This window comes from Myotis daubentonii, chromosome 3 (genome assembly GCF_963259705.1).
Source record: "Myotis daubentonii chromosome 3, mMyoDau2.1, whole genome shotgun sequence".
In the NCBI taxonomy this organism is placed as follows: domain Eukaryota; kingdom Metazoa; phylum Chordata; class Mammalia; order Chiroptera; family Vespertilionidae; genus Myotis; species Myotis daubentonii.
In genome coordinates, this window is record NC_081842.1 from 214,138,631 (window position 1) to 214,152,618 (window position 13,988).

At 58.8% G+C, this 13,988-nt stretch overlaps 1 protein-coding gene across 9 annotated transcripts in view; it reads left to right on the top strand.

Annotated features, from left to right (window-relative positions):
• The window catches only part of CASZ1 (castor zinc finger 1), a 149,222-nt gene that overhangs the window by 23,933 nt on the left and 111,301 nt on the right, over positions 1-13,988 (top strand). For 8 of the 9 annotated variants that reach the window (XM_059691280.1, XM_059691281.1, XM_059691277.1 and 5 more), the window contains exon 2: positions 10,310-10,455. The exons of the other annotated variant lie outside the window; for it this stretch is intronic. Coding sequence is in view for 6 of the 8 variants with exons in the window: in XM_059691277.1 (XP_059547260.1) it covers positions 10,310-10,455 (146 nt within the window). In the remaining 2 variants the exon portion in view is untranslated. The remainder of the gene's footprint in view (positions 1-10,309; positions 10,456-13,988) is intronic. 9 annotated transcript variants of the gene reach the window in all.

Here is a 13,988-nt window from a genome sequence, read left to right on the forward strand (position 1 = left end):
TGGCTTTGGAGACGCCAGCGCTAGGGAGGCGAGCTCCCCTCTGGGAGTCGGGTGGCCACCTGCCCGCTTTAAGATGGGCCGGCCTCTGGTGACAGGAGGGCTTGGGCGCTCCCCAAGTGAGTAGGGACGTTGAGGCTCCCAGTGGGACCCACTCTTGATATGGCAAAGAGGCCGGTGTCCGGGTTTCCCTTCTGTAGGACACTGGGGCTTGCCTACCCTCCCAGGGACAGCAGGACTGAACCAGAGCAGGGAACTCTGCACCCATCCTCAGCCTTGTCTCCCAGAAATGTGGCTAAACGAGCTCACTCCCCCCCCCACCCCCCCAGTGCACTGGGAACTTTCCTTGAAGGAGGAGCAGGACTCTTCACCTTGGTGGCCGTGTGGCCCCCGTTGGTGGCTTGGGTAACCATGGTGGGCGTGTCTTTTCTCCTAGTTGCCACGTGAGCTGGACAGACCCTCCTAATGTCAGCTTCCCTTTCCCTGGCCGCGGGCTCCCTCTGCCTTCTTTCTCCCGCGCCCCTTCTCTCCTCCTCCTTCCTCCAGGCAGCCAGAGGTCTCTTGGGTTTCACAACACCAGAGCTTCCCTCTCTCCGGGTCTCCAAACCTCCATCCTGCTCCGCTCCCCTGTCCCATGTCTCCACCCTCTCCGTTGCCGTGGCAATCAGCGCTGCCCGAGGCTTTCCTGTGTCCCCTCCTGGGCTCAGGGCACTCACAGAGCGCAGGCCTCTCTGGGACCCAGCAGAGGGGGGGTTGGAAGGGCTGGGGACAGGGCAAAAGGCGCTGCCACACACTTCACCCTGACCCTCCAGGCTGCTGTAGCCACAAGGGCCTGGGCGCCCGCTTTTATTTGGGGTATCCTTTTCCAATATGTATTACGCAAGGATTGAGAGGCGAGAGGGGGAAAGAGGGCAGTGAAAACCTGGAAGATGGCAGTTGGGCTGGTGAGGAGGAGGAGGAGGAGGAGGGAAGAGGTGAAATTAATTCATTAGAAAAACCTGTTTACTGGCTCTGCTGAGGCGCCTCCATTTTAAAAGTCTACGTTTACAATAAGTCGCTAATTAAAACACAAAATTAAGCAACAGCTATGTTTTTTTTTCCCCTTACACTTTAATTGCATGATTTTTTGTGATGTAATTTCTGGAAACACCCAGCGCACCTCACAGGGCTGATTGTTTGATAAACTAGAAGCACCTGAAACCAGCCCCGAAAATAAATATATAAGTCCGAGGGGAACGGCAGGCAGGTTGGAAATGGCGGAGAACTGCAGACAGCCGGGGACCAAACCATCCATAGTAAGAAAAATACAAATATCTTCTAAGCAAGGACCTTTCTCCTGTCTAACCCCGCCCCCCCCCCCAAACCAGAACAGTCTGTGCACCCTGGGGGAGGAGGGAGCTGAAATGGAAACCAGACCAAGTGGGGTAATGGCTCCCTGTCCCCGACATCCCGGTTGGTAGTGTGGGTACAAAGCAAACGCAGCCTGGCCTCTTTCCTGAGTCCATTGCTGGCCGGGCTCGGTACTTGCTGGGGCGTCTCCCTTCATCACGGACTTTCAAAGAGGATTCTCCCCTCTCCCTTGTTCTGAACCTCGATGCGATCCCAAGGTCCGGGGGGAGGGGGTCAGTGAAAAACCAGCTCTCCACGCCCGCCGAGGGCAGACGCGAGCCCCAGGCCTGGGTCGCTGGCCGCCAGCCCCTGGCCCTGCCAGGAGGTGGAGGGGACAGGTGGTCCCCGGTAAGAACGGGGCGCGTTGTCTCCGCGGACAGCCCCGTGGCCTGCTGCTGTTTTAAAGATGTAGACCTGGGTGATGATGCAACACTGCTGAGAAACCTGTCAGGGACTGACTCCAGGGCGGGGCTGGGTGGAAACTGGATCCACTGCCGCCCGCCCGCCCGGCTGCTGCAAAGTCCCAGGCCCGGCATCCTCCGTCGGCACCGGGGCCTCCTGAGCGCTGGGCACTTGGGCAGGAGGGGCATGAGGGCCAGAGGGACCTGTGCCCACACTGCCTTCTGCTTTCCCATCCAAAAGCGGGAGGCCCAGTTGCCCGGGGCCCCAGGAACCTCTCCATACACGCCTCTCCTGGGGAAGAAAGATCTGCTTCTTTTTAGGGTCTTTTTTTAAAAAACAAAACAAAACACAAAAACCCACATTTTCTCCCTAATTATAACTTATGCTTATGGCTCGTTGGAAAATATAAGGAAGTGTGAAGGAAATAAGTTAAAACCAGCGGTTCTCAACCTGTGGGTCGCGACCCCTTTGGGGGTCGAACGACCCTTTCACAGGGGTCGCCTAAGACCATCCTGCCTATCAGATATTTACATGACGATTCATAACAGTAGCAACATGACAGTTATGAAGTAGCAACGAACATAATTTGATGGTTGGGTCACAACATGAGGAGCTGTATTTAAAGGGCCAGAAGGTTGAGAACCACTGGTTTAAACTGTGTAGCGCAGATGTTGAAAGCATGGGTTAGGGCAGTGGTCGGCAAACTGTGGCTCGCGAGCGACATGTGGCTCTTTGGCCCCTTGAGTGTGGCTCTTCCACAAAATACCGACTTCTGCGCATGGGCCACGAAGTTTCAATCGCACTGTACGTGCGCACCCGCACGTGGTATTTTGTGGAAGAGCCACACTCAAGGGGCCAAAGAGCCGCATGTGGCTCGCGAGCCGCAGTTTGCCGTCCACGGGGTTAGGGGAGCCGCGACCTGGGTTCAGGTCCCAGTTTTCCGCCCGGGGCTGTGGCTTTGGCTCACTTACTTACCGTTGCTGAGTCTCGGTCCCTCATCTAGAAAGTCGGCACCGTGACCTTGGAGGGGGCAAGGAGGCAGTGTGATGACCCGTGTGAAATCAGCGATTTCTGTTACTGTCGTTAATAATGGCTATTCCACGGCCTTGAGATAATAGGCTTTGAAACGTTTATTAAGAGTTTGTTTTGTATTGATGAAATTCCCCATCGAACCCCGCGCTGCCCAGTAGAGTAGCCTTGAGTCGCATGTGGCTCTTTACACTGGGATGGACTGAAATCAAATGAAATGAAAAATTCAGCTCCACAGTCGCACCCGCCACATCTCAGGGCTCAGTGGCCACACGTGGCCAGGGCGGCCATGCCGGACGGCACCGACTGTTCCCCAGGGCACCGTGCTAAACCGCGGAGTCACTGGAGTCTTTTCACATTCGTTTCCTACGGCCCATGAGTGTCTGTTCCTGGCTGCGTAGTAGTCCACGGTGTGGCTTGTTGGTTTTGAGTCTTCGTTGCTGGGCTGTTGGAGCATCTGCTGGGCTCTGATTGGCCCACGGGTGCTGTGACGCACTCCGATTGGTGCCAGGCAGCAAGGGGCGGGGCTCTGCTTTCCCCCTGTCTGCCCTGGAGGAACTAGAGGGGCTGCCCCCTCACTCCCCAACTGCATCCTCTCCGCTGGCTCATCCACGGCCTTCACCTCACAAGGAAGAAGAGGGACATGCTTAAGGCAGCAAAAAATGAGCAATAGTGTCCCTCCCTCCACTGAGCCCCCCTTAGGGTCCCCCCAGGGAGCCCGCAGGGAGCCTTGCTTGTTGGGGAGTGAATGCCATGTGGGGGGCTTGGCTTGGGCTGGCTCCCAAGGTCTGTGCAGGCCTCCGGATCCCAGTGAGGGTCTTCAGGCTTCCAGAAGGGCCCAGACTGAAGATGGGGAGACTCCAGGGTAGGGCTGCTGGGTCCCAAGTCAGGGGGCAGCTCCAGGAAGACCTTGCAATGGTGGGTGACCATCCTGTGACGGGTAGGTGGGTGAGTGATGGGGTGCTGGGATGATGCCAGGGTGGTGGCCGGAGCCTCTTCTCTAGCCGGGCGGTCCACACGCTCCTTGCATGGTCGCGGGCAGAGCCCTGGGTGGGAGGCCGTGGGCAGGACCGGGCAGGGAAGTAACCCCCCGGGCAGTGGGCAAGACAGATAGGGAGAGCCGAAACCGGACCTGCTGATGTGGCCCTTTCTGCTCACAGCGGATCATAAAATATGGCTCAGATTTTCATTACGGGCTCTATCGATTATCTTCTGGGATGGATGAATTATAGAGAACATTAAATTTTTTTTAAAAAGCAAGTGAGAGAGGAAATATCTGAATGAGTTGGGGTGGTCGATGGCAGAAAGGGCTGAGCCACCAAGCCTGCGTGGCCTCTGACTCCGAGCAGGGCGAAGACCAGACCGCTCAGGGCAGCGGCCTCTCGCTCCAGCTCCCAGCCTCCGGGGCCTCCCGGCCTCCCTGGGCCTGGCCTGACAGCAGGGGAGGCCATTGCTCCCCTTTGCTCCCCTCGCCCCATCCCCTGCAGGGAGCTGCCTAGGTCCTGGGGAGGCAGACAGCGGGGTTGTTCACAGGTTCTGACCCGGTAGGAGGGCCTCGCCCAGGCCTCAGGCCTCTGTGGCTGGAGGTGGGCCCCAAGCTCCGCTGCTTTCTCCCCAGGAACCTCCTGATTCTGGAGATGCTCCCTGGGCAGAGGGCAAGGTCAGAGGGCACCGTCGGCCTCCTGGGGTCAGGACTGAGACAGGAACTCCCGAGGAATGTGGCCACCTGGGCCTGGGGGCCCCCTCAGCTTTTCCAGCCGCTTGTTCCTTCCATCCGCTGTCCCGGGCTCAGAGGGTTTCCGTTTCCCTTTGGAAGCGTGGGGAAAGTGACTGCGTCCCACCGCTGCGCATCTCAGTCACGTCGGGAAGGAGGGCCTCCTGGAAGCCCACCGTCCCCGTCTCCCCCCCCGCCCCCCCCCCCGCCACCAAGCAGCCTAGTGTCAGCCCGGCCTGGGCTCACCTTGCTTCCGAGGGTGTGACCTTGGGTGGGTCACATCCCTCTCTGAGTCTTAGTTTCTCCGCTGTCCAATTGAAATAACAACCTGTCTCATCGGATACTTGCGACCATCATATGCATGAAGGTATTAGGGTCTGGAAACCTTCTCCCCCTCTCTCCTCATTTAGCCTGTTTGATTTAGCCTGTTGTCTCCGTTTGACAGATGGGGAAACTGAGGCACGGGGTGGTGAAGGTCATTTGCCCAGGTCACACAGCTTGTCAGTGGCAGAGCCAGGATTCATACCTGGCGGTCTGGGTCCTGGGTCCAAAGCTCCTATATTAACCCACTAGGTTATGCCGCCCCACTGATCTGCAGGGGGGCGGGGGAGGGTGGCATATGTGTGCGTACACCTGTGTGTGTGCTCATGTGCCTGCCAAAAGCCGTGCCCGTGTGTGGGTGTCCGGCTGATCCCGCTTCTGACCCCTCCCCCACTGTATGTGGCCACCTCCTGTGCAGTGAGGGTCACATCCATTTTCTGGGCCCTGCGCTGGGTGGAGCGTATCTCCACCCCCTCGCCGCCCCCTCACCCTGGCTTCACCTAGGCTGCTGAGAAAAGGTGGTGGTTTCCATGGATATCCGTCTCCTCTGGTGACACGCCCTTTTTGTATGACTCTGTTCCCTCGAGTTGATTGTTTTTGGCACACAGCTCTGTAAACTCATCCAACAATTAAAAAAGGGGGAGGGGTGGGACAAAAGGGAGGCAGATCGTAACTGCGGGGTGAGCGACACACGGGAGGGCCTCTGGGGTGTGGGTCCCCGCTCTGTCCCCGGCCGGCAGCAGGGCACCACCGTCCGCACAGAAAAAGCGGGCTCTCGGGGGTCCCGCTGGTGAAGCTCTGAGAATTCTTCCCTTCCGTGTGAGCTGCGTTCTTGCCCCATTTCTCTCGCCCTCAGAAACCTGAAGGGGCCCCTTCTCGGTGCCAACCTGTCCGTCTCCAAAGGCCACCTGACGCCAGGAGATGCCGGCGTGGACCCATTTGCATACGAGCTGCCCTCGTGTTGGTTAATTGTGTATGTGTTTGCCCTGTTTGTGTACCTACCGTCAAATACCGGCTGCGCTGGGCGTACCCGTCGTAGGCTGTGTGAGATCACAGATGAAAAATGCAGTGAAAAACACTTTCGTGCCACGACACATCGTGTCGGATTTTTGTATTAAGATGTGGATTTTTTTATTGTTTTTTTTTCCTTTTCCATACAGCCCTGGAGTTGGGCAATGTGCACGTCTGTGTTTTTGTTTTTACTCCGGGTGGTTTATGAAATCTGCTCGTTAGGGCGCTGTCCTCTCCCCACCTCCAGCCTGCCCTTCCACCCCTTTTTCCGCTCAGTGTAGATCTTTCCCCGACGCCTCCTTTGGGGAGGATATGGGTACACCCCCCCTACCCCCACCCCCAACATACATTCACGCAGGTGAAAACAGATGCCTGCCGCCCTATTCTCAATCCCGGCATTGCAGTAGGAGGTCCCGCTGTGGGGGGAGACAGGAGAAATCTGTCCCCCCGCCCCCACCCAGGATAAAGCCCCATCGCTTGCCCCTTGTCGGGAGAGAAGAAACGGAAGTTGTCCCATCCACTGCACCTCCTCGCTTACGTGGCCCTCTCCTGGGTGGCTCTCTGGTCCCCAGGTAGGTTTCGGGGTTCTCCTGCTCACCAGGGGGTTCCCTGCAGGACTCTCCCTCTCGCACTTGGAGCCGAGCCAGGAGGCAGCGCCTGACCTCGGCCTTTGCTTTCCCTCCGGTGTGACCCCTGGTGCTTTCTGGTGGCTCCGGGACTTGTTTGGAGGGGGGAGCTGAGATGCAGGAGGGGAAATGGCATTCGGGGTGGGTGGGTGGGTGCCGTGATCCTGGGCGGGGACGGAGAGGAGCTTTCCAGTGAGCTGGGCCTTGGAGCCGTCAGCCCCGAGCCCAGGCCCGGCGGCAGCACTTTCGAGCTGTGACCTTTGGCACGTCCCTCTGCACCTCTGCGCCTGCCCTTCCTCGTCTGTCCGCAGGGACCAGAAGCCTTCCTACTTCGCGTTGCAAAGATTCGGTGCCATCACTTGGCATGGTGCTTGGCAAGTTAGTCGGCTTAGTTCGCACACAGGCCCACTGTCCGAGGGGGACAACCATTCAGCCGAGGGTGCCCTCTGCTCCAAGCATGCTCCCTGGCACATAGTAGGTGCCCAGCCAGCTCTTATTGGAACCATTTGGAGGAGGATCAAATAACCAAGCAGTCCCCTTGAACCTGAAAGTTATTCATTCCTGGTGCTGATGAAGGAGGGGGGAGAGACCACGACGCAGGTTGGGGCTTAGGGGAACGGAACAGAATGGAGCGTGAAAGTCGCCAGTGAAGTGTTTTGTCGTCCGGGGGGGCGAAGCTGTTTGGGCCCATCTGATTCTGACATGAAATCAGGGACTGGTTCAGTCCCACAAATGTCCTCGCTGCCCACTGCGGGCCAGCTGGTGTGCTAACTGCTGGGGACGAACGGCTAATTAGGACCTGGTCCCTGCCCTTGAGGGGTTAGAAACCCAGTGCTGGAGACAGCCTTGTGAGCAGGTGGCTTTCATCGGGTGGGGATTTAAATGCAACAGGGAGGGTTGCATGAGGAGCAGAGGAGAGGGGCGTATGGGCCGGCTCGAGGTAGATTCTGGAAGGTTACCTTGAAGAGGCTGAAGGAAGAGGTTAGGATGTTTATGGAGCACTGTTAACGCCTTCCACATCTCTTGTGTTTTGTTGTTGTTTAAATATATTTTTATTGATTTCAGAGAGGAAGGGAGAGAATCATTGATTGGCTGCCTCTTGCATGCCCCCCCCCCCCACCCCCGAGAATTGAGCCGGCAACCCGGGCATGTGTCCTGACTGAGAATCAAACCCATGACTTCCTGGTTCATAGGTTGACACTCAACCACTGAGCCATGCCGGCTGGGCTCACATCTCTTATCATTGACACCCCCACCCCCACCCGCTCAGTAGGAGGGAAGAAGCTGCTGTCTCCATTTGACCAGTGACGAGATGGCTCGCCCAGGAGCCCAAGGCGACTTAAGTGGCAGAACTGGGACTCAGAGCCACGGCTCCTGATTCTCGGCCCAGCGGCCCAGTGCTATTTCTGTCACTGCGCATGGCTCTCACACCTTCCCCCTGAGCTGCTGGCCAGAGGGCTCCGTGCTCTGGGCTTGCACCTCCTGACCCGGATCCTGCTGTTGCCACAGCCCCGGGGCCTGTGCGTGGGGGGGCCCGTCCATGGCAGACCCCGGGGCCTGTGCCCTGGTTTGGTAAATGGGTCAGGCCACTTGGTAGGGGACAGTCCCTGAGCTTGGCCACACCCTGGCAGGGCTGAAGGATGGCAGGAATGGGGAAGACTGAGGAGGAGGAGGAGGAGGAGGCGGCGGCAGCAGCGGCCTGGCCACACCCTTTATTCAGTTGCTCTTGCTGCCCCGGGCATGCCTCTCCGTGGTCGGCTGGAGGAGGCCAGACAAGGGCCTGGAACACCCTTTCCCCGTCACTAGGACCCCTTTCTGAGCCAGCACAGGAGACCCTGGTACGGTTCATGCTCATCGTTCCTGGTGGTCAGACTCCGGTCGCCCAAGCTCCTGGCCGAGGGTCAGGGAGCGGGCAGTGTTTCTCCTGACCCTTTCTCTGGGGAGTGTGTCTGCCTGGCCGGGGGCAGTGTTGGCCGCCTGTAGCAGATGCTGATCTCAGGGGTGGGGGGGGTGGGGAGGGGGCAGGCAGGGGTCACTCTGATGGTGTTGGAGTAGAGCGCCCCCAGCAGAAGAGAGTTCTGGCGGTGGGAGCTGTAGGTGGTCTGAGCCACCCCTGCCTCTACCCAGAGGTATTGGGTGGGTGAAGGGGCTGCCCAGGGCTTTTGGGGAACTTGGACCAACAAGCAAGGGAGTGTCAGAGCTCAGAGGAGTGAGTCTCCCAGTGGCCCTGAAGTTCCCATTAAAGTGTTTTTTCCTCTTTTTTAAAGAAAAAAATATTCCCAAACTGGAAAACAAAGGAAATCCACTTCCCCCAAATCACACGAAACTCACATTAGGGGCCTGGCGGAATTCCATGGAAACCAGGAAACCCGCCGTTAACCCTGTGTGCCGCCGCAGGGTGGGGTGGGAGCCGGCGAGCCCAGCCCTGGCCCAGGGTCGCTGGCCCTCGGACGGCTTCCCCCAGGAAGCTGGTCTCCCAGGCATTGACCCGAGCAGAGGTGGGGCAGAGCCGATGCTGGAAGCTCTGGCCTTCAAAGCGCCAACTCCCCCGTCCACTATGGCCCAACCTTGGGAGGCAGCGGAGGAGGGGTTCGTGTACTCTGGGGAGGCCCTGGGGGAGCCAAGGGCTGGGCCAAGTTGGAGAACCTGCCGGGCGGCTGCCCACACCGTGCCCGCACAGCGGAGTCAGGGCCAAGCCCACTCTCTTCAGGAACATCGAGGCGCCACAATCCCCTGGCTGGCAGGGAGGAAAGGACTGGATTTCAGCACCTCCCTCCCTGATGCCAGCCTGTAGGCAGGGTGGGTGCGAGAGTGGACAGAGGGCTCCCCCCCCACCCCCGCCCGGTACCCCTCTCCTCTCACATCCAGGAGGCTGGGCCGCGCCAGGCCTGGGAGGTTGTGTGCCGAGGTCAGTAGCGTCTGTATATTTGCACACACGTGGGCTAAGTTTTCTAAAAAGGCCGAAAATATTTACAGGTTTGAAGTTGAAACGCAAACAGGAAAAGCCCTTTAAAAAGTGAGTGTAGTGGATATTCAAAACAGGAATCACCATGGAAACACCACAATATTTGCTTAAATTGATACAAAGGTTGCCGGTAGCAGGGCATCAACGTTTTTTGGCCACATTTTTTTTTTTTTTTTGGCTCAGCACCTATAACAAATGAATCTCTACATCCCCCTCTCTGCGGGGGAGGGGGTGGGAGGTGCGCACACCCTCTTTTCTTCTCTATGTGAAGGGGCGCAGTCCCAGAGGAGAGGGGGAAAGAAAAAGAGAGGAAACCAAACTCCATCCCGGGAGCTGCAAGGACACCTGTTGATTCCATTTTTAGAGACTCCCATAGGCCACCGGGGGTCCTGGGAGCAGCTGGGAGCTGGTCGCGGGACAGCCTGGAGGGTGCGGGAGGTTGGGGAGCCCTCGGGCTGGTCCGGTTGCCTGGGTCTGGGTCTGACCTGGTTTCCAGCGTTGGCTTGATCCACTGTCACACTGACCTTTCACCCCTGGTGCCGGGCCTGGGCTGTGATCACTTTATTGTTACCTGGGGTGACACCTGACGGTCTATCACGGTTTCTACCTGTTCGATTTCTTTGTTAGGTGTGACCACGGTGTAGCAATTGGCTCATACTTGTGCCACGGGTGCACTGGTCGTGGGGTCAGGCATGGCACTCGCCGCAGCAATGCCATCTGCTGATTGGCAGGCAGGTCCGAGAATCGCTTACCTTGCGCAGGGTGCCAGGCCTTACTCTCCGTGGCCCTTCCCCCTGGAGTCGCTTTGTGGCCTCAGCTGCAGCCTAATCCTCCACTTCCCTTCTCATTTTGTAGGCGAACAGACCTCGCTGACTGAAGGCAAGGACTCCCGCGCAGCCCACCACGCCCCCGGCCTCGCTGTCCCTCCCGTAGAAGGGGTCCCGCAGCTGCAGGGTGTGCTTTGGCATGGACTTCGGACCCCCGGCCCTTGGGAAGCAAAGGTAGCTGCTCCCGATTGCCGACGCCACTGGGAAATGTGGGAAGGGGCGGGGGGTGCAAAGAGGGGCTGCCGAGGCCTTTCTCAGTGGGCTCTGACCCGGATGGCGCCCTAGGTGAGAGCGAGAAATGGAGGATTGAGAAAATCCTAGGGCACTCACTGCTCTCTCCCCCTCTGGATCCCGGCTCCCCACCCGTAAAAGAAAGGGGTGTAAGAGTCCTGCCAGTGCCCCCTGGATGGCACTGAATGGTGCCCAGCAGCCTGCAGGCATTCCGGGGGGGGGGGCTGGGCTCTAGCAGACGCCCTGCCTGGGGCTAAGCATCAGGTCATGTCTCAGCGGCATCTCCGAGGACGGTAGGTCCAGCCCGTCCGCAGACCCAGAGGCTGCTGTTCCGCCCCGAGCTCCCGTGTGGCTGGGCGGGGCTCTCCCAGGTGGGTCCCTACCAGGTGGGTCTCTCCCAGGTGGGCCTCTAGTCCGGGCAGGACCCGCCTTAGAGGAGAAGCCACCGGTGTCTTTTTAAAAACCCCCACACATTTTATTGATTTCAGAGAGGAAGGGAGAGGGAGAGAGAGAGAGAAACATCAATGATGAGAGTGAATCATTGATCGGCTGCCTCCTCCACGCCCCACACTGGGGATGGAGCCCACAACCTGGGCATGTGCCCTGACCGGGAATTGAACCCTGACCTCCTGGTTCATAGGTTGATGCTCAACCACTGAGCCACACCAGCCGGGCCCACAGGTGTCTTTTGATCCAGGCTTAGGAAGGGCAGACACCCTTGCCTGAGGAGGGGCATGTGTGCCAGGGACGGGTAGTCCAGGGGCTGATACTGTCCGATGTTTACCCTCAGGTATCACATGTGGTTTTCGGGGGGGGGGGGGTTGACACATGATTGGTTACTTTTCACATATTGATCATTATTCAGTGTTCTCTTATGATCCTGAGGGAACCAGCCTAGAAGTGTTGGGCTTTGGTAAAGGTGATGGGCAAGGTCTTACGGTGGGGGGTGGGGCCGAGGGCCCGGAGAATGGCTGGGAGGGCAAGGCTGGGGGCTGCCCTCTGGTGTCTGCCAGATGGGGGTCAGCAGCCCTGGTCCCCCTCCTGCGTGCTCCCTCCCCAGGGGCGCTGCAGGCAGGCGTGCCCTGCCCCTCCCTCCGAGGCCAGGCTCGGCACCTCTGGACTTTGAACTTCCGGGGAGGAAGCACTTGCAGAGATGGCGCTGTGGTGCCCACAGGGGATTGAGAGGTTCCCAGAGCGGCAGGCCGGCTTCATTTCAGGCCATGCCACCTCGGGGGCTGTCGCCAGCCTTAGCTACAGCCCAGGGATGTGCAAATCAGATGTAAATGTGGCCTTTGGAGCAGCCATGGTGCTGGGGCTGTTCGTCCTGGCGTCCAGCACACAGTCACACTCCAGGATGGTCTGTCCACCCTTAGGCCGTGCCGCCGTGGTCCCTGATGGCGGGGAGGGGGGCTGTGGAGACTCTCGGCTGCCATCTTGCTGGGTTTCGGCATCAGCACCTGCCATCTCTACCTTCCTGGGCTCTTGCCCGACTCTGCCTCCTCGGTGAGCATGGGTGCTGGGCCGGCTGGCCATGCCTTCGAGTCTCTGGATGTACTCCCTTGCGCCCTGACATCACAGGCTGCCCAAGTGCTGTGGTAACCCCGTCGAGGGGGCACCTTTGCCTGTGCTGTTCTCAGTGGCAGGCCTTCTGTTTTCTTTGTTTCTTCAGCAAATCATGCCCATTTGTTTTTCTCTTTCCCGAAGTTTCCACTCAGTGCTGTCGCCCAGGGGCCATGCCAGCTGGGATTTGCACCCAGCATGGGGTATGGGCTCTATGCGTCCCGCGGGACCCCTGCCTCCTGGCATCGGCGGGCTTGGGCTGCTGTTGAAGCTTGGCAACTCCAAGGGCTCTGAAAGGGACTGTCCTGACCAAGCCCCGCCTCGCTCATCCAGCCCCTTCCAGGCACCGGGGCCTCTGTGGCAAGGGTGACCCGGGATCACCCTTCACGACGCTGGACTGTGGGCGAGGGGGTGAGGCCGTGCTCGGGCCTGGCCCACAGGCCTGATCCCGCCTAGGTAGGATTCTCCCCACTTCTGGCCACACCTCAGAAGGGCTGACCATCTCTAGTCTCCAGTTACAGGGGTCGGGGGTCTGCCAGGTACTGGGGACAGAGTGGATAAGACAGTCCTGGGTCGTGTGGAGTTCCGGTTGGGCAGGCGGACAATAAGCAAACCCACAAAAGACCAAGGAAGCCATTAGTGCAGAATGGACATGGGATGAGGTGGTGGGAGGTGACCGGGCAGGTGACCGCTGGGATTGATGGGAAGGCAGTGGACAGCCACCTGAAGGGCACGTGGAAGACTATTCCCCAAAGAGAGCGCAGCCGGCCCGGAGGCCCTGCGGTGGGCTGCGCTCGGGGTGTGTGTGGAGCAGAAGGAAGGTTCCGGTGCCCGCGTGTGGACAGGGTGGGGGCCGGGGTACACGGGGCTTCGGTGCGCTCGGGGATTTGGGATTTTACTCTTTGGGTGACGGAAAGCTGCCGGAGGGAGGGAAAGTGATCTGATCTTCGTTTTTAAAAGATGGCTGGGCCGGAGGTTGGCAAGGGGAGAACTAGGAGGCCAGAGGGGAGGCTGCCGCGGCCACTGGAGTGGGAGACGGTACCTGAGACGTGGAGGCGGAAATGGAGAGCAGGGCAGAGTCCGCATGTTCGGAGGGAGAGGTCCCAGGGCCTGCCGTGGGCCGGAAAGACCCCAGGGTGACGCCAGCCTCCCAGGCCTGACAGTGCCGAGGGACCCGTGGTTTTCAGAGTCTCGTGGTTTAGGGGGAGACGCACCGTCCTGGTTGCTGAGACAGCTGGTTTGAGTGGGGTCGTCGTCTCTCGGCCAGCACCACGCGGAGGGAAGCCAGAGGCCTGCCTGTCTCCAGCGCCGTTTCCAGCAGCGATTTCCAAGCTCACTGTCCCCTCGGCCCCGAGACCCTGCCCTGAAGCTGTTTTGTGCCTTTGCTCCACGGGTTCTGTGCGGGGCCTGAGGCTGGAGTGACGGCGAACCTTTTGAGCTCGGCGTGCCAGCATTTTGAAAAACCCTAACTTAACTCTGGTGCCTTGTCACATAGAGAAATGTTTTGATCTTTGCAACCATAGTAACACAAAGACATGTTTTTGATATTTATTTTATATATTTAAATGCCATTTAACAAAGAAAAATCAACCAAAAAATGAGTTCGCGTGTCACCTCTGACACGCGTGTCATAGGTTCACCATCACTGGCCTGGACGCTCATACAGTTCCTCTCACTGTGGCTTCAGATGTGACCTGTGTTCTCACAGGCTGAGCTTCTGCGGGTCTTTCTCCCGTGCGCCAGGACGCAGAGCCGAGCCGTGGGCTTGTCTAAGGCCTCCTCATTCCCACGGGGCCAGCGGAGCCTCCAGCCTCAGCTCATGGGCCGAGATCCCAGCAGTCTTTCCACCTGGAAAATCTTTGCGCAGTTCACGGTTTGAACTGCCATAGGCGTCCCATCAGAAATGACTTGGCCGC